This window comes from Sceloporus occidentalis, unplaced genomic scaffold, assembly GCF_023333645.1.
Source record: "Sceloporus occidentalis isolate IW3139 unplaced genomic scaffold, rSceOcc1.0.p SCAF_1, whole genome shotgun sequence".
Classification (NCBI taxonomy): Eukaryota; Metazoa; Chordata; class Lepidosauria; order Squamata; family Phrynosomatidae; genus Sceloporus; species Sceloporus occidentalis.
In genome coordinates, this window is record NW_028316981.1 from 158,132,993 (window position 1) to 158,151,718 (window position 18,726).

The 18,726-nt window shown below is 42.4% G+C and overlaps 1 protein-coding gene across 7 annotated transcripts in view; it reads right to left on the reverse strand.

Annotated features, from left to right (window-relative positions):
* The window catches only part of LOC149322498 (cyclic AMP-dependent transcription factor ATF-1-like), a 31,208-nt gene extending 13,697 nt beyond the window's left edge, over positions 1 to 17,511 (reverse strand). Inside the window, exons 1-2 of one of the 7 annotated variants that reach the window (XM_089478706.1) lie at positions 17,204 to 17,285; positions 3,219 to 3,333 (exon numbers count right to left, since the gene is read on the reverse strand). In XM_089478706.1, the coding sequence (XP_089334832.1) occupies positions 3,219 to 3,326 (108 nt within the window). In that variant the 5' untranslated portion in view covers positions 3,327 to 3,333; positions 17,204 to 17,285. Of the gene's footprint in view, positions 1 to 997; positions 1,092 to 3,218; positions 3,334 to 16,189; positions 16,276 to 17,203 lie in introns of those variants that run through there. The other 6 variants (XM_089478716.1, XM_089478726.1, XM_089478696.1 and 3 more) reach the window with 6 other exon arrangements.
* Positions 17,512 to 18,726: the final 1,215 nt, after the last annotated feature.

Sequence of the window (18,726 nt, forward strand, 5' to 3'; positions counted from 1 at the left end):
AAGGCACATATGTATGGAATTTCCACTGGGTCAGAAAGTGAAATAGGGAAGAACAAATCACCAGGAACAGATAATATTCCAAATGAATTGCTACCATACACACAGACAGAATCAACTCTTGTGTTAACTAAAATATGCCAACAAATAAGGAAAACAAAATAATGGCCAATAGATTGGAAACGATCAATATACATCCTCATACACAAAAAAAGAGGACACAAAAGACTGCAGCCTTGCAAATATTTCCCACGCAAAGAAAATCATGCTCAAAATTCTGCAACACAGACTCAAATCATATGGAAAAAGAAATCCCAGAGAAACAAGTAGGGTTCAGGAAAGAAAAAGGCATTAGGAACCACATTGCGAACATAGATGGCTAATTCAAACATATAACCATGTTAGTCTATGGAATCTATATATAGAGAGATCTTGTAGCACATTTGAGACTAACTGTGAAAGAAAGAAGTTGGCAGCATGAGCTTTTGTTGACTTAAGTCTACTTCAATTTCAATAGCTCATGCTGCCAACATCTTTCTTTAAATTAGTCTCAAAGGTGCTACAAAATCTCTCTACATATAGATGGCTAATGGAACGCAGCGAACAAAATCAGAGGAAAATCAGCATGTGCTTTATAGACTGTAGCAAGACCTTTGGCTGCATAGATTACAAAAAGCTATGGAATGCTCTCAAAGAAGTCGGAGTGCTACTACATTTGATAGTCCTGATGAGGAATCTGTGAGGCTATTGCTAGAACAGAATATGGTGAAACAGAATGGTTTCTAACTGGCAAAGTGTCAGGCAAGGATGCATTCTATCACCCCACTTGTTCAACTTGTACACAGAAAACATAATATGAAGGAGGTCAAGGAAGAAAGTACAAAGGCAGCTTTACTGCTGAGCATAAAGAAAACAAAAATAATTAACAAAAACCATGAAGGATCTACATAAATTCAACCTGGATAATGAGGAAATTGAAATAGTAAAATATTTCCCATACCTTGGATCAAATATCGACCGGATGGAGATCACAATCAAGAAATCCAAAGAAGACTAGGAATGGGAAGGGAAGCTATTCAAGAACTAGACATGAGCCTAAGGTGTAAAGATATACAACTGAGTGTAAAAATTAGAATTTTTCAAGCCACTGTATTCCCCATCACCATAAACTAATGCGAGAGGTGGATAATAAAGAAAGCTGACAGGAAGAAAACAAACTCATCTGAGATGTGGTGCTGCAGAGGAACACTGAGGGTACCATGGACAACCAAAAAGACAAACAAATAGGTCCTGAAGCAGGTCAAGCCAGAACTATCCCTAGAAGCAAAGATGATGAAACTGAGGGTGTCGTTCTTTGGTCACATCATGAGAAGGCATGATTTGCTAGAAAAGACAATAATGCTAGGAAAGGTAGAAGACAGAAAGACCACACGCCAGATGGATGGACTTTATCAAGAAAGTTACAGGCCTGAATCTGAAGGACCTAAGCCAGGGGTAGGCAACCTGCGGCCCGCGGGCCGGATGCGGCCCGGCGAGGCCTTGGGACTGGCCCCAGCCTGGTCCTGCTGCTGATTGCCGCCGGGGCCTTTGGGGGGCAATTGTGTATAGAAGCCTCAGAAACATGCATTTATATTAACATTTTAAAAAAAAATCAGCAAATTTTTTCGTGTGTCCTCCATTTTTTTTAAAAAAGTGTCTTCCATTTGAACATTTTGTCCTACATTTGTCCTGGTTTATTTATATATTTAATTTTTAAAATAAATTATTTAATTATTTATTTTTTTGGCTTCGGACCCCCAGTTGTCTGAGGGACAGCAACCCGGCCCTCGGCTCAAAAAGATTGCCTACCCCTGACCTAAGCAGAGCAGTGGAGAACAGAGAGCCTTGGAGATTTCTCATCCATAGAGTTGTTGTGAGTCAGAGACGACTCAAGGGTAGTTAACAACAACAGACTGCCTAGGATAAGTCCATTTTAAAACCATATTCTGTTTAGCCAAATACTATCTGAAGGTTGATGAACATCAGTTACTATATACATTTCACATAAGGTAACACTAGATGTCCTCAGTAGTCAAAATATAAATGATATTCAGCATTAGCAAGTTCCATGTATCTAATAGAACTGCTGAGTTCCATTTTTTGAAGGCAAAACAAAAAGATATGCACAGACATAGGGCACTTCCATAGGCAATGCACAGTACATGGGAAAACCAAAATGTAACTGTTTAATATAATCACTGTAATAAATCATACTTTTGCTGCACAAGAATAAGCCCTGAAATTCAGCGAATCTGCAATAATACACTAATTTTGGAGCGCCTCTTTCAAGCCATACAATTATACAGCCTCCATTCTTTTCAACCCAACTTAAACAGAGCACACACATAAGCCGGTAAAAATGAATGGAGACTATACAACCTCAGTATTAGGTGGATTTCACTTTTGTGTTGCACCTATCCAAGGGCTCTTGGAAGAAAAAAAAATTTCTAAACCAAGTAACAGCACATTAATCATATTTAGTAGATTGATGATTTTTTGGTTAGAAGGCAACTTTTCAGAAGTACTACTCTGGATTTACACCTTAAGAAACATAAAGATATTCAGCAAAAATTTTAAACAAAATCAGACCTTCTCATTTCATTGCTGATTTGGTCAACATATGTGATCACTGGAGAGATCTAAAACCAACAGAGAAGGAATTTTGGGTTGGAATCCTGTTGAAGACCTATGACTGTAAGTAGACCTACATCTGCAGGCATTAGAATTGGGCAGTTTTGTACCATCTGTATCTAGTAAAGGGCTGCTGTTATGCTACTATGTAGCAGGATGGCAAAGTGACCAGTGCATAGCAGTGCACATCCCCTCAGTCCCAATACAGATCAAGCACCAATGTGCATCGGGGAGTCTTGCTGGTGTCCTGTTACCTATCTTCACAATTCAGTAAAGGGCCTCTGCTACACAGCTAGGTATGTGTAAAGTTACGAATTGTAACAGGTTAGATAGGATTCTGGCAGACAGTTTAATGGCACCTGCCAATATCTAGTGTATCTGGATACTTTTGATCAGGAAAACAGTGATTAACTAAAAATCCTTGAAAGTACATGCTCATACACTTACTAAACTAATAAAAAATCAGGATGATAAAAAAAGAAAACTGTGATTAACCTACTTAAAAATTCCTCGGGGGGGGGGGGGGGCTGAGCTTAAGTAGCTTTCTTTACCTGTTGAGAAACACGAGAAAGCTGAGATGCCTGGAGAGTGGTACCTTGTAACGATGCTGTTTGTGGGGAAGCTGCTGAATTGTTACTGTTTTTGTGTGCTTCTTCCATACTCTGCCTACGAGAAAACAAAAACACAGCAAAATGTAAAGTTTACTATTACTATTAGAGATTTTTAAAAGTCGCTATAACAGTCCTTACAACAATAGTTGACAATTACAGCCCCTAGAAACTCCCAGCCTACATCGCCACTGGCAAACTCCAGGCATGTTGGCTGGAGAATTCTGAGAAGTAAAGTTCAAAAAGCACTGATTATTTACACACAACTTTGGTTTTTGAGGTGATTTTTCTGAGCTGTACTGAGCATTACTCACAGTTGTATTTGAAAACTCATTTTCAGTATTATGTTTGAACCTATCAATCACCCAAATTCTGTTGTTAGGCCTCACTAGAGTAAACCCGTTGAATCAGTGGGATTTCCCTACATGTTGACATGCTATTCAACAATTCTAGCTGCACCTAATCAACAGGATGCTAACCTATATATGCAATTTAGAGATGGTCAAGCAAGCCTGAGCCATGGTGAAACCAATGAAACATATGGAAGTGGAAGCATCTTAAGTATGATTCAAGTTGATGCGATTTAGGCACTTTCAACTTCCAGGGGGTTATTGTCATTTGCAGATGTTCCAGATGCTCTCAGTGCCACAGCTATGTCTTTTTGAATCTTCTAGCAACTGAATGGTCTTTCACTGAGCCAGAGTCTCTGTAAGGTAGTCATTTACATCTGCAGCAATTACCTGATTGGCATACTGTGATGATTAAGCACTTTACTCCTAGTAGTTCATATTTTGGAGTGTTTCTCTACTTGGCTCTAAGGTTTACTGGAATGCAATTAAGTACACAGTATTTATGTTATAAAAATATTTTCTCAAATGTATTGGAGTGCTTCTCTCTGCTCACCCTATAAAGGTACTTACTTACTGGGTCACAGAATCATAGAGTTGGAAGAGACCACAAGGGCCATACAGTCCAACCCCTTTCTGCCATGTAAGAACTCGCAATCAAAGCATGCCTGACAGTTGGCCATCCAGCCTCTGTTTAAAGACCTCCAAAGGAAGAGACTCCACCACACTCCAAGATAGTATGTTCCACCACCAAACAGCTCTTACTGTCAAGACGTTCCTCCTAATGTTGAAGTGAAATCCACATGAGTCTACAGTGTGATGTAGCAGCTAAAAAGCCAAGGCTGCATCAACAGAAGTATATTGTCTAGATCAAAAGAAGTAATACTGCCACTGTATTCTGGAATACTGTGACCAGTTCTGGGCACCACAGTTTTTTTTTTTAAAAAAAAAGGACGTTGAGAAGCTGAAGCATGTCCAGAGGAGGGCAACCAAAATGGTGAAGGGTCTGGAAACCATGCCCTATGAAGAGTGACTTTGTAACCTGGGTGGTCCTAGTTATTAATATGTGGTGAAGTCAGAAAGAGGCATATATGTGTGAAGAAGAAGGGTAAGAGTGACAGCCAGAAAGGCAGACAGAAGGGATGCCTTAGGGAGGATCGAGATCACTTTTCAGGGGGGAAAGATAACGCAAAGGAGGAGCTGCACTCAGAAATATAAAAAATAAGAAAAAATACTTTTCTTTATTTTCAAACAAAACAGCTATTCAAACCAAAGAACCATTCTGCTTGTTTTTGTGATTTATTCAAGAAGATGCGATTCTCCTGCTCCTCTGTCTCCGTGGTTTCATAGTTTCTTGAAGGGGGGGGGGAGGCTGAACTCTTTGCATTCTAAGTTGTTTCCGAAGTTACTGTTTCCACTGTATGTAAGTGGTATATGTGTCATAACACCTGCAGCACAATTAGGCTTTTCCCAGTCAATAGCAATTAGGCTTTTCCCAGTCTGCACACAAAAGATTTCAATAAAAATACCCCCAAGGCATTCAAAGATGATCACCTAGTTCTGAGCATGTTGTTACACAACACTTGAAATAGTTGCAAGAGCCGTTGCTGAGAAATGGGAAATTATATTTCTCTCAATGGAAATATGAGTCATTGATTTTCCCCCGCTGAGATCAACCACAGAAGCTTGGGCCTGAAAACTGAAATACACTCTGAATGTAACAGTTAATACAATATAGACAGACAGACAGACAGATCTCTTTCAGCCCTTCCTTTCTTAATCAAATGACTTACATTACTGATGTCAAATGTTTTTCTCTCACAAACATAATGACAGCAAACCACAAACTAATCCAGTATTCACACTTTCAGAAGCATATACTATATCTGTGATGGTGAACCTATCGCTTGCATGCCAGAAGTGGCATGCAACACCATTTTGCCAGGCACAGGCGAGAGGGAGAAGGCGGAAAAGGCACACATGTGCCCGTTTCTCCTCCTCCCTGCCATTTTCAGGTCTCCCGCTGTCTCAGAGAGACAGCAGGAAGCCAGAAAATGACACTCGAGAGAAGGAGCCAGAGGGATATGCCTCTGGCTCCTCCTCCCAGTCCTCTCCCAGCCGGGAAAAGGGCGGGGGAGGAGGAGTGACCAGCGCATGCCAGTTGCTCCTCCCAAAAGACCTTTTCCGGCCTCCAGCTATCTCCAGAGGGAGAGCTGGGGGCAGGAAAAGGTCTGTGGGGAAGAGGGATGGGCTGTGTGCCCAGTCCTCTTCCTCCCAGCTTGCCTTTCTTCATTCTGAATGGGATCCGGGGAGTCCGTTCAGGGTGAGAAAGGTCTGGGAAGGAGAGGACTGGGCTTGTGCCTAGGCCTCTTCCTCCCAGCTTACCTTTCCTCATCCCGAATGGACTACCTGGAGCCCGTTTGGGGTGAAGAAAGGACCGGGAAGGAGAGGACTGGGCCCGTGCTGAGGCTTCTTCCTCCTGGCTTGTCTTTCCTCTTTTCGAAAGGATTCCCCAGAGCCCGTTCAGGGTGAAGAAAAGCCTGGGAAGAAGAGGACCGGGCCCATGCTGAGGCCTCTTCTTCCTGGTTTGCCAGGGGAAGGGCAGGAGGAGCAGGAGCAATGGCGTGCCCATCGGCCCCCCCCCCCAATTTTCCCTGGCTTCTAACTGTCTCTCAGAGGTCCCGCCCAAGAAGCCCACCTCCGAGGGCAGAAGCCTCGCCTCCAAGGGCAGAAGCCCTGCCCCCAGCACACAGCCCCCTCCCTGGGGGACAGAAGCCTCACCCTGGCATGCGGACCTGAAAAGGTTCACCATCACTGTACTATATTCTGTCTCCAAATTTCAGGAGAATGTCTGCCATGATGTAGCCAAAAGGTAGAAGCACAAGAGGTAAATATGGGCAAGCTCAGAGTATGTACATCATTTTCTTTAAAAAAACCAACAACAACCAAAAAACAAATCTCTTAAGTGTTGGGGGGGAGTAGGACTACAACTCCAAATGGACTCAGTGACACAGGATATAGATTATGGAAGTGGGGGAGGAAACTTGAGAAGCAAATGGGAAGAGAATTGGACAAGTTGAAGTGAAGGAATGGGTGATGAAGTGACTTCAAGTTGTCAGTTCACTTATGGTGACACCACAAAACTTCATAAGTTTTCTTAGGTAAGGAATATTCAGAGGTGTTTTTTACCAATTCCTTCTTCTGAAATATAGCCTACAGCACCCAGTATTCATTGGCGATCTCCCACCCAGGTACTAACCAGGGCTGACCCTTCTTAACTTCCATGATCAGATGGGATCTGATGCCTTTAGAGTATTTAGGCCCTAGTGATGAAGCAATGTGTAGAGATAAAAAGGGCACAGAGGGGATCAACTTATCTAAATAGATCATGTCTTGTTCACAGACTGCTGTGTTAGGATCACTCCTGTCTACATGGAATTACACTGAAGTACAAGTAGGTCTGGCTGGTCCTTTGTATAGACTGACTGTTCTCCACATGGCACAATCATGAACAGGGATTCCTCAATAGAAAAGGACATATAAAGCCCTACCCAGCTCAAGCCCAGGTTATTTGAAGGACTGTATTCTCCCATACAAACCTGTCTATATTCTGGTATCTTCTGGGGGGGGGGGCTGTTCTCTCTGCCTCACACCCCTCACAGATACATCTGGTGGGAACATAGGAGAGGGCCCAGCCTCTGGAACATCTTCCCCAGAGAGGTTAGATTGGCACCCTCTTTGCTATCTTTCTGCACCCAGGTGAAAGCCTTTTTATTCCAATACTTTTGATAAATGTTTTTTTTTTTAGATGAGCTGAGCCTTGTATAATGTGCTGGACTTTTATTTGTTATTTGTAATGGTTTTTTAATTATTTAACTGGTTTTAATTTTTAAAAAAAATAATTTGATAGCTTTTTAACTTTTCTATGCTGTGAATTTTTAACTATGTTTACCTGTTGTAAGCTGCCTTGAGTCCCAAGCTGGGGAAAAGGTGGGATATAAATAATTCTTAAGGATAAACAGTTTGAAACCTCTTTACTATGCTTTTATTGAAAAATAAAACAAAACACTATCACCACCTTCTACTCCCCTGTTCTCTGCCCAGTTAACAGTCTACCCACGTCATGGGCTAAATCAGTGATTCCCAAACCTTGGTCCTCCAGGTGTTTTGGACTTCAACTCCCAAAAGCCCAGCCAGGTTGGTCAACAGTCAGGAATCCTGGGAGCTGAAGTCCAAAACATCTGGAGGACCAAAGAGGTTAGAGTCTAAGACAATATCTTCCATGTCAGGCATGGCTGGGGAACATGTGGCTTTCCAGATGTTAATGAATTTCAACCCACATAAATTCCCAGCCAGTAAAATTATTGGTTATGGATGATGTCAGGAGACAATGGGAGTTGCTATAATAACATCTGGCAGAGCAAAAAATCTCTACTCATAATCTCAGGAAATCACCATTATAAATTTCTGCAAAAACTATAAAAGTCTAAAAATATGACAAAATGACATAATCATAACTAACTACATAGCTAATAGTTCATATTTCAGAAAACTACCATTGTGATCATACTGTCACATCAGCAGTCAAATCTACATGCTAGTTTCACACTTCTGGGGTACTCATAAATACAAGATCAAAAGTGACAAAATATGATCATATTGTGTTCTTCTTCCCTGGCAGATATTTTTGTAGAAGAAATGAAACTTAAAAAGATGCCCGGAAAAAGGGAAAGAGAATAGCAACAACACCAAAGAAATCTCCATGTATCTGTTTCACTCACTCATATCTTGAGTTAAATATGAAAATGAAACAAGACTTTCACATAATCTTATTTACCTCTCCAAACCCTTCCTTTTGAATAGTTTGGAGCCACAAAATCATAGAGCTGGAAGGGACCATAAGGGTCAACTAATCTGTTTAAAGACCTCCAAACAGCAGAATTCGTCATCTGAGGCAGTCCTTCACACTGCTGAACAGCTATTATAATAAATAATTAATTTAATCTTTTTCTAGAAGTCATGTAATACACTTACAGAAGAAGCAAATGACAGTATCTAAGCACACTTGTTTTTTTATGCTAGATATGACAAGAAATCCCCTGACTTCAGGGTGGTCTTAGGTATGCCCTGATATATAGCAATTGCTATATTTGTACACAAATACAGATATATGGTATTTGCATGATTAAAGTAAATGTGCCTAGTTCAGAGTTCCATATAACTAGAAAATCTAGCCCTTTTAAAACCACAACATGTAGTGAAATAAAAGATAACGTTTTACCTAGAACTCATCTAGTCCAGGCTGCTCCAGAGTATTCTGGCCCTGGAGCTGCCCTAGTTCCCCCTTCACCTCTGCATGCCATAGTGATGCTGGGGTGGCTGTTTACATACACAATGTGTCACCTGGCATTACAGCCGTTGGTGTGAGTCACTCCCTCTCGGCATCAATCATATGTTTGGATGCCTTGTTGTGACCTTAGAGCAGTGGTCCCCAATGGCTCCTTCTACCTCCCCCCTGCTACCCGGATTGGGTGCTCCAGGCATGGCAGGAGTGGAGAAAGACCCCTGTGGGTCCCCTCCGGACCTCTGCCATGCTTGGATCATGCTTAGTCTTTCTCCCCCTTGCCATGTCTGGATCACCCGATGCAAGCATGGCAGGAGCTGTTTCCTGACCCCTCTGTTGCCTGCATTAACTGTTCTAGGCATGTGAGAGGTCAGGACAGACCTTGCAAATAATCAAATTCACAAATTCCAAGTTTGCCAGTCAGGAAGGACAACTGTACTTCTTCCTTGAGATAATCATCTAAATAAGGTTATATAAAACTTTGATTTTAGATTTCACTGGCATTCTAGTTGACTTATATCCATTCTTCATGCTACTAATTAACTTTCTGAAACAGTGCAGTTATAGGTTCCAGGAGGAAGGGTTACCTTGTTAGTCTGGAAGCAGGCATGGCAGGGGTCCAGAGGTGACCCCCGCAGGCCCTCTAGTGGGGGAGGGGTTATTCGCAATTTTCCCATATTTGCGGGAGTCCGTCGCCTCTAACCCCCACAATTATGGAGGGACGACTGTGTGTGTATATGTGCGCACAGCTCTTCAGGTGGGTTATCATCTGACAATGCCTTCACCCCACCCACCCCACTAAAAATCTAAGTTATATAAGAAAAGGGAATGCTACTGAGTTACTATTCTTTAAAATATTTATAAGCAGATTTTAAAAAAATACAACTGGAATATGCATGAATACAACAATCACAAAGGGTATAATGACTGTAGATTAAGCACCACTGAAAACAGTGAGATGTATTTTAGGTAAACATGCACAGGACCACATTTGTAAGATGCTTTGATTTATTTATTTTCCCCCCCCAGTATATATAGGTACATTTCAGTATATAGATTTTTGGCTACATAAAAATGTGCCAGATGCTTATAGGGCACACATGCATTTTGTTTTATTTACATACTTTTTGTTTTATTTATTTAAATATCAGCAAACTAAACATGTTGAATTAGATCTTAACCAATGTAGGATACTGGAAAAATTTCTGATTCAAAATTTTCCAGAAATCCCACATCACAACTACTAACACAGCTGAACAATGTAACTTAACAGAGACATTCTGAGTATGAAATCAGTTTGGTCTAATCAAATTTTCTCTTTCATACATTATGTACAAATAAAATGCTTACTTTCCTTGAAGTGATAAAAATGGCAACATCAGTATCATTTATTCTTACACTTAAATGACCCCATTATCAGTGGCTGAACAAGACTGGTCAAACAGTGGATAGCTGCTTATTGATCTTACTATTTATTGACTAACAAATATGTCCTCCTCTCAATTAACTTGTTTTGAGATAAAATGCAGCAGGAGCATAATTGCCTCTTCACAGAGCCTGATACTGGTCTTTTAAGGTATTCTGTTTCAACAACATACTCCAAATTATTGACATTTCAGAGCAGAGAATTCAAATTTAGAGAGGTATATTATTGTACCAGCTGGCTTTTGCTGGTGCTTCACTCTGTTAATAAAACTCTGCATGTGTGCAGCACTTTCAAGTACTCAAAATGCTTCACATGTTGCACTATTGTAATCTTCCTCTCCATCTTGTAAGAAAGGTTAGTATTGAGTGGAAGTCGGAGAAAAATAGCTTGAATGGGGCCCCGTAGTGAGTTCCTAGCAGTGGAGTAGTTTGAGTGGTAGACTTCTTGAAATGTAGCACAGGCACTACTACCCTAATCTAGAACGCTGACATCATTATTATTCACCTTTATTGAAAAGTGAATTAGTGTTGTTATTCACCTTTATTGGTATTTTGCAAGACTTAAACTAAGAAAGGAGAAAAAAAACCACTCCAATTAACTAGTTCAGATGCTGTGAGAATTCTGTAGTCAGCTGGAAAACATACACATACTTCAGCTTTTGGGCACTGCTATGGAACAAACAATTAGCTCAAGCCAAAATTTTCAGGGCATAGGCAAAGATGGGGGAAAATAATCATCCAGAGCCAGTCCATAGCTTCTAAGCCTTCAGAAGTGTAGTTTGCTGTTTCTATACCATTTTGAACAGATGCAATATTTTCCAGAATACTGAAATATTATCTCTAGAATCTACCCAGTGGGATTGTGAAACGCTCTAGTGCCCGCTAGTGCCTCAAAATCTGAAATATTTTTACAGCCATGGTCAAAACTCAAGAGCACCTGGCAATGTTAAACACAATTCTAACAACATCAGAAATCAACCAGATAAGGCTTTTAGTGCAAACAACCCCTTTAAGTGCATCCCAGGAAACAGGCCACTTCTTTTCAAAATTGAAATAGACTGAAGTACCACCTCTTTCTCACAAAAAAGTGTTGTAATTAGTCTGCTCTATGTTCTATGTCCTTTCCTCCTCTAGAGAGGATGAGTCACTTGTATACTCAAGGGTACAGCAGTACAGAAACAGATGATAAACTTCCATTTTTATCAAGCCACAGAGAGCCAGCAGCAGCATGAGTCAATTTCACATGATCTACCTGCAGCCACTTAACTGATGGTCTGCAAATCCCACTAAGTGTACTGTAAAGAGCTTTACTACAGACATATTTCCTATCAGAAATACAGACTCAGAGGAATAGTGTATCTCATCACTCTGTGGGAAGATACCACAGAGAACTAGCTTGTCATATAGCCCAACCTTGTAAAAAAGCACTCGATAAACAGTAGCACACACAGCCTAATGCCCCAGTCTGAACTCTTTATTCTTCAAATTCCATTCACTTTCTGCCTACTTTCTCTTGTTCCCACTGAACTTCTTTGCTCCTGCTGCTCTTCATCTCTGGAGCACTCTTTTAAAACCTATTCAATATGTTCTCTTTTCAGGATGCATCCACACTGCAGAAATAATGCAGTTTTAACTCAATGCTATAGAATTCTGAGAATAGTATGTCTGCCTCATCTGCTGCCCACAGCATGTTCTATAATTTTGGCCACAAAAATGGAAATCATACGAAAAGTGAGGGCTGGTGAAAAAGTCATCCCTGGGATACATGTTGAAAGAAGTCTTCAAGTGATCTCTAGAAGGTTTAAAATGTTTTTGTTTACTTATGCAAAGCTTACCTGAATGAGTTTCGTTTCACATTTATATATTATTAATTCTGAATAAAAAGGTCATTGAAACATGTTCATCTGCTTTTCTTGTGTGTGTGTGTGTGTGTGTGTGTGTAGAAACCTATCCCTATTCTTTCTATGTTATTTCTCGCTCTGGCACCAAATTTTCTGTTAAATACCCAGGAACACAACCATATTAATTATATATTATTTAGTTACATGAGGTATTCCTGTCTTCCTCTGGTATTCCCTTGTAAACCTTATGGCCTACATCTTAACACTGATGGTGTAAAAAGAAAAACCCATTGGTTTAGTTATACTGGACTGCACCACTGTGTAAAAAATTATAGTGCACAAAAAGGGAAAACCACTCTCATAAGGTGAGATTGGACACCATCCTTGCTTGAGTTCAAATGGAAAACCATTAGCAAAATAGAAGCTGTGTGAGCATGACTCAGTTTTATCCATACATTTGTTTCTCCTCTCTTTATTGTTTTTTTTTTAAAGTCCATATTTTAAACTTTGATTAATTAAACTCTGATCCATTTTTGATGTGAGCTTACATACTCTCTCAGTATCCCCACTCCTTTCAGGCCAATTATTCTTTTTCTTTTTTTAAGATTATAAACCAATTCAGTCAAAGATCTATTCATTTTCTTGTAAACTTCATGTAAAATTATCTAGTAAGCATGTAGTTGTAGAAATAACTATTTATTTATAGTGTACAATCAATATACAAAACCATCACTTTTTACAGAGTGGGATAAGTAAGAGATTGTGCCAATTTACAGTGATAATTACAACAGTGAGAGACAACAAGCTGTAAGGAGGAATGAGAAAAGCAAGAGTTTTTCACATGTTTACACTTCATTTCAATAGGAAATGAATGCTAAGGAGGTGAGCCAATGAGTTAAAACTGGGTCTACACTTGCCATAAAACTCAGGGTTGGCCCTGGAGTATTCTGGGTCCAAGCTCCTCTTGAATTTGCCCCTTATCTGCCCTATTCCTGCTGTGGGCTTTTGGCTCTTGTTGTCAACAATGGGCAGCTGCCTTCCAATGCAGTCTTGTTTGTCACTCAGTGCCGCTGCTGAGGTCAGAACGAGGTGCCCAGTCATGCTAACAACGCTGGGCAGCTCATTAAGACCTCAGAGTGACCCATTCCCGCAGTCATGGCATCGGGCAGCTTGTAGGGACTGCAAGTGAAAAGGCAGCTGCCACCAGCACCGCAAAGAGTCGAAATCCCGCAGCAAAAGGTGAGTTATTTAAATAATAACTTTTTAGGGGGTGGAAATATGGGTTGGGAGAGAAGACAGTTTGAACATGACTCAAGGTTGTGGCACTGCATAATGTAAGGAGGATGCAGTGAGCCTTTGGGGGTGGGATTCAGAATAAAACAGCCATGTAGACAAGGCCTTATAAGAGAGACACATAAAAATGTCAGTAAGATTAAATAGGCTGAAATAACAAATATACAGATTCAAAAGGAAGCATCAAACATAATTTTCTTTTTTGTGTGTGTCTTTATACAACTCATTTTAAGGGGCCTCATTATTTGCGGACCTGCCATCCATGGATTTAATCACCTGCATATGGCAAGCCTGCATTGTACCCAGTGGCTGTGCCGCCATTAGGAACAGCTCCCGTTGTCCCTAGTGGCAGCACATTTATGTGGCCATGCTGCCATTAGGGACAACAGGACTTCAGGTAAGCCCCCGTCCCGCTATCCCTAATGGTGGCACAGCTGTGTGCACATGCAGCCATTGGGGACAATGGGACTTGAAGTCCCACAGAGTTTGGTATCCGCAGGCGGGTCCAGAACGGATCCCTCACAAATACCAAGCTATTTGCATCTTACATTTCTGTTTGCCAAAGGCATACAAGGCTATATATATATATATATATATATATATATATATATATAATAATAATTTTAATAAACATAACAATTTAAATTTGTTTTTTAAAACAGGCACTATCTTGGAAGATGTATTAAAGAAGTCACTCTCAACCAGTGATACGTGCACACCAGTGGTGCACCGAAGCCTTGGTGGGAGATATAGTAGGCATCCTGTTAGTGGCATATACGCAGGGCAAGTCCACTTTATGCCTGTTTATGTCTTTTTGTAGTCACTGAAGAGGTTGGCATTCTCTTCCACGCAGCACAATGACCAACCGTTCCACTCCCATGGCAATCACATGGAGCAGGAAGAGTGTCTGGTGAAGTGTCTGGCTATGTTTCCATAGTGAGACACAGAATGATTAAATCTTCTCTTGAGACCTGCAGAGGATACCAGTGGATTTCAATAGATGACTGGGACACACATAGATGCTTCTTTGATCTGCCCTCCCTGCTCTCCACCAGCCATGGAACAGCCATGGAAGTGGGGGTTGCAATGGCTTGATGGTAAATCCGTGGCTGTTAAAGGGCTAGCTGTGGTGTTGTTCTGCAAGAATTATTAACCTATGCTGCACCATACATGATCTCAACTAATGCCTGCAAATATATACCGCTACGTACCCTCAAAAAAGTGAGCTTTTTGTTTGTATCATAATGGGAGCAAAGTTTCTGACAGTGATTGGTGAGACCTGAACTGTGAAGGGTTAAGAAACCAGAGCAAAAACCCTTTTCCTTTTGGTACAGTGCCACTCTAGTGTCCCTTTAAAGATTAAGTCCCGACATCCCAACTTAGAAAACAGAAAACGTGTCCACTAAAAGTCGGGTAGAATGACTCATTTTTTCAATATCCTTTAACTTCCCTAACTTGAATACCAGATTACTTAGGTTTATGGGATCTACCTGGCTTTTCACTAGAATCCCAAGGTCTGCCAAACAGAATCATGCACAAAACAGTGCCTCAAGAAGCCAGACACTGAACTGCAGAAGAAGGTACTTGAGAGCATGAGCTCCACCCAAGAATTTGCTCTCACTATTAGACCTGGAGTTCCAAATAAATCTTTTCCCATACACACTTAAACCTCACCTGCACCCCCATTTCTCTGATTTCAGCAGATTATTTTAGGTAGAGTAAGAAGATTTTCTTGTCAGCATTGTTCAACTACTGAAAACCAGAAGCCTTTGCTTGATCACTGCAAATCACTCAAAACTTTACCAGTTGCTCAACTCTACCATCCACTTCCTACTGATCCTAAGGGCATCTATAATCAATGTTTAGATGACTTTATGCAGAAACAATCTTATACACATTTCATATGGTATACACTAACTGTTTTTCCTACTAGGTATATCTTCAAAGAAAACTACAGCTAATACTGTGTCTCTGTCAATGATACTTCTCAGACATCACTTCTGCCACCAAGAGAGTCCTTTACTCTTTTGTGAAGGTGAATTCATTCGTGTTCTTTCTTTTATGGCTTTACATTCCATCACTCAGTATACACATTTTTTCCAGAGGTCCTCACAAAAACTGCATTAAAACACACACACACACACACACAAATCAGCAGATTTTTAAGAAGCACAATGAGCAATTTAACTGATTGTTGACTACTGTTCTGTAAAGGTGGGTGGGATTAGTTGAAAAACGTAATTCCATCTCAAGCCAAAAATTAAAAGATGAGGAAAATAGAGAAGGTCTTCCCAGGGGATGTATTTTTTTAAAAAGGGATATTGTTGTTAGCACAAGACAAGGGTGCCAAGAGTGCTATATTTTCCTTGGGAGCGGGAGCATCTTATTTACTTACTTACTTACTTACTTACTTAGTGTATATGCTGCCCTTCTCCCAAAGTGGGACCCAAAGGGACTTCCGTAGGCAGCAAATTAGTATTGTTCCATAAAATGGATAAGATGCAAAAGTACATGTATGTATGGAAAGAATACTAAAATATGTTTTGTAGAATTTCAAAAGTATTAATTAAAAATGTTTACAATCAAAATATAAAAACCATTTAAATCCTCATCACCTTAAACGCTGTGAGAAATGCTTTATAATACCCACGCATGCAGACAGACCTGAAAGCAGTGTGTGCAGAGGCCCTTTAGGTCCAGGGCCAGGTCTTCCTCAGCAGAGGCTGCAGGTGCATCTGTGTGTGTCTGTGTGTGTGTGGGGGCGGGGGGTCTTTGCCTGGGGGTCCCTGCATGGCGGGGGGGGGCCCTTGGGCTCCCTTCCATCTCTAGGGATCTGTCGCAATTTGTTTTCAAACACACAGAAAATACAGCTAGCTCTGGTGCTGCCTCTGGAGAAAACCAAGGCCAAAAGGTAAGGCAGAGAGAAGCAACATCTTCGCTAAGCGAGCTCCCTGGTGCCTCCTGTCAAGCGTGGCTCTCCTCCTCCTCCTCCTCCTCCCTTGGGAAGGGACTGCCGCCCATGGCTTCCCCCTCGGAGAGGCCAAAGAGAGGAGGAGGAGCAGAGCCCCACTCATGGGCAAGGCAAGGACTGGGGGAGAGCTCTTGGAGCTAAGCGGGGCCAGAGGGATGAGTCCATGGAGGGGAGACCATCAGTGGATGCCTGCTGCTGTGGGCATATTGCAGAGGAACCACCCCATAATAAAACCCTATTGGCCTCAATGCCCTGAAAGGCGTCGGAAGCTGAGAGGGCCAGGGCCAGGGCCGGCCGGTCCTTGGCAGGGGCCTGGCAAAGGAGGACGCCAACTGCGGCCAGCTATGGCCCCCAAACTGTGCCCTTTAGCGAGGGCCTTGGGACTCCATCTCCCAGAATGCCAGGCTCTTGGGCGCCGTGGCCGAGGCTTCTGGGAGCTGGAGTCCAAAGTCTCTTAAAGGGCGGAGAGTTTGGGGGCCACTGGGGCTGGAAGATTATTATCCCTTGTGGCCCGAGCACCGGGGGGCCCAGCCCCGCCAGCCCTTGGCAGGAGGGAGGGCTCCTGGCCTAGGAAGAAGAAGAAGAAGAAGCCCGCCAAGGGGGGAAACCAAGGGGGGCCCTGCGTCGACGCCAAAGAAGAAGCGCGACGACCACGACGACGCAGAGACACGGGGGGCCCGCCCTCCCTCCCTGCCGCTAGTTCTTACCGGCGTGGCCTCGGCCTCGTCGTCTCGCTGCGCCCACAGGAGCTGCAGGAGGAGGAGGAGGAGGAGGAAGTGGCCCTCAGCAAGCGGGAGCAGCCTCTGGCAGCATCGCAGGCCTAGGCCCCGCCAGGGAGGCTCGCTCTCTCCCATACAGACACCCTCTCTCTCTCTCTCTCTCTCTCTCTCTCTTCCTCAGGCAGGCAGGGAAGGAAGGAAGGAAGGGGCGGCCATAGAGGAGGCCCAGGAGGAGGCTAGAGGGACCCGCCGCCTGCGCCAGCAGAGAGCGGGAGGGAGGGAGAGGGCACGCCGCCACAGAGCCCACACTCCCTACGCCTAGAGCGGCCCCGGAGGAGGAGGAGGAGGGAGCCCCGGCGCCATTTCCCCCTCGGACTGCTCTCATTATTCATTACTATGCTCATATTTATTACATCCAGTATTAGAATATTCGTTATATTTAGCATTATTATTATTATTATATTATTATTATTACTTATTATTATACACTCATCCCTCCACATTTACGACTTTGATATTTGCGGATTTGGTTATCTACGGATTTGATTAATGCGTTCTCTCTAGGAATATCTAGGTCTTCCTCCAGTGCAACTCTATGGTCAACTTTAACTAAACGTTGCACTGAAAGACCTAGACGTTCCCAGAGAGAATACTCTACTAGGCCTCTGTAGCTCCTCCAGTGCGGTTCTAGGGTCAGTGTCTGTTGGAGGTTGATCACAGAGTTGCACTGGAGGACCTAGAGATCCCTAGAGAGGTCTCCTCTCAGGTAAAAACATGGTGTTTTTGTTGTTTGCATTTTTCCACATTCACAGGGGTCTTGTGCCCCTAACCCTAGCGAATAGGGAGGGACAAGTCTAGTATTATTAATCATTTATTATTATTATTATTATTCCCTGCCTTTCCCCCAATACAGGGACTGATTCTACTGGTTTGTTTGTTTTACTTATTACCATGATGTTCTGGATCTGCTGATGGCCCTTTCCTCCCGCAGTGATTCATCCCAGTCCTTGCTCCTCCAGGCGCCTTGGACTCCACAATCTCCCAGGAGCCCCAGCCATCTTGGCCAACAGTAATTAGACTGGGAGGGGAAGTCCAAAACCTCTAGTTTGGGAACCACCAAGTTTAAGGCTGCGTCCACACTGCAGAAATAATCTGGCTTGGCACCACTTTAACTGCTGTGGCTCCATACTGTGGAACTCTGGGAAATGCAGTTGGTCATGCTTTCCCAGAATCCCATACCATGGAGCCATGGTGGCGGTTAAAGTGGTATTTCCTCAGTGTGGATGCAGCCCCAGAAAGCAAATTTGTCCCATTTCCTCACATGCGAGGGATGCCTTTGGTTCCTGATGGTTCAGCAGAGACAAACTTCGTTTCATGCTCAAAATTATTAAAAGATACTGCATAAAATGACCCTCAGGCTACGTTTTATTAAGGTGTATATGAAGCAGAAGTGAACTTTGTGTTTAGACTTGGTTCCTATCCCCAAGATGTCTCATTATGTACATATTTAG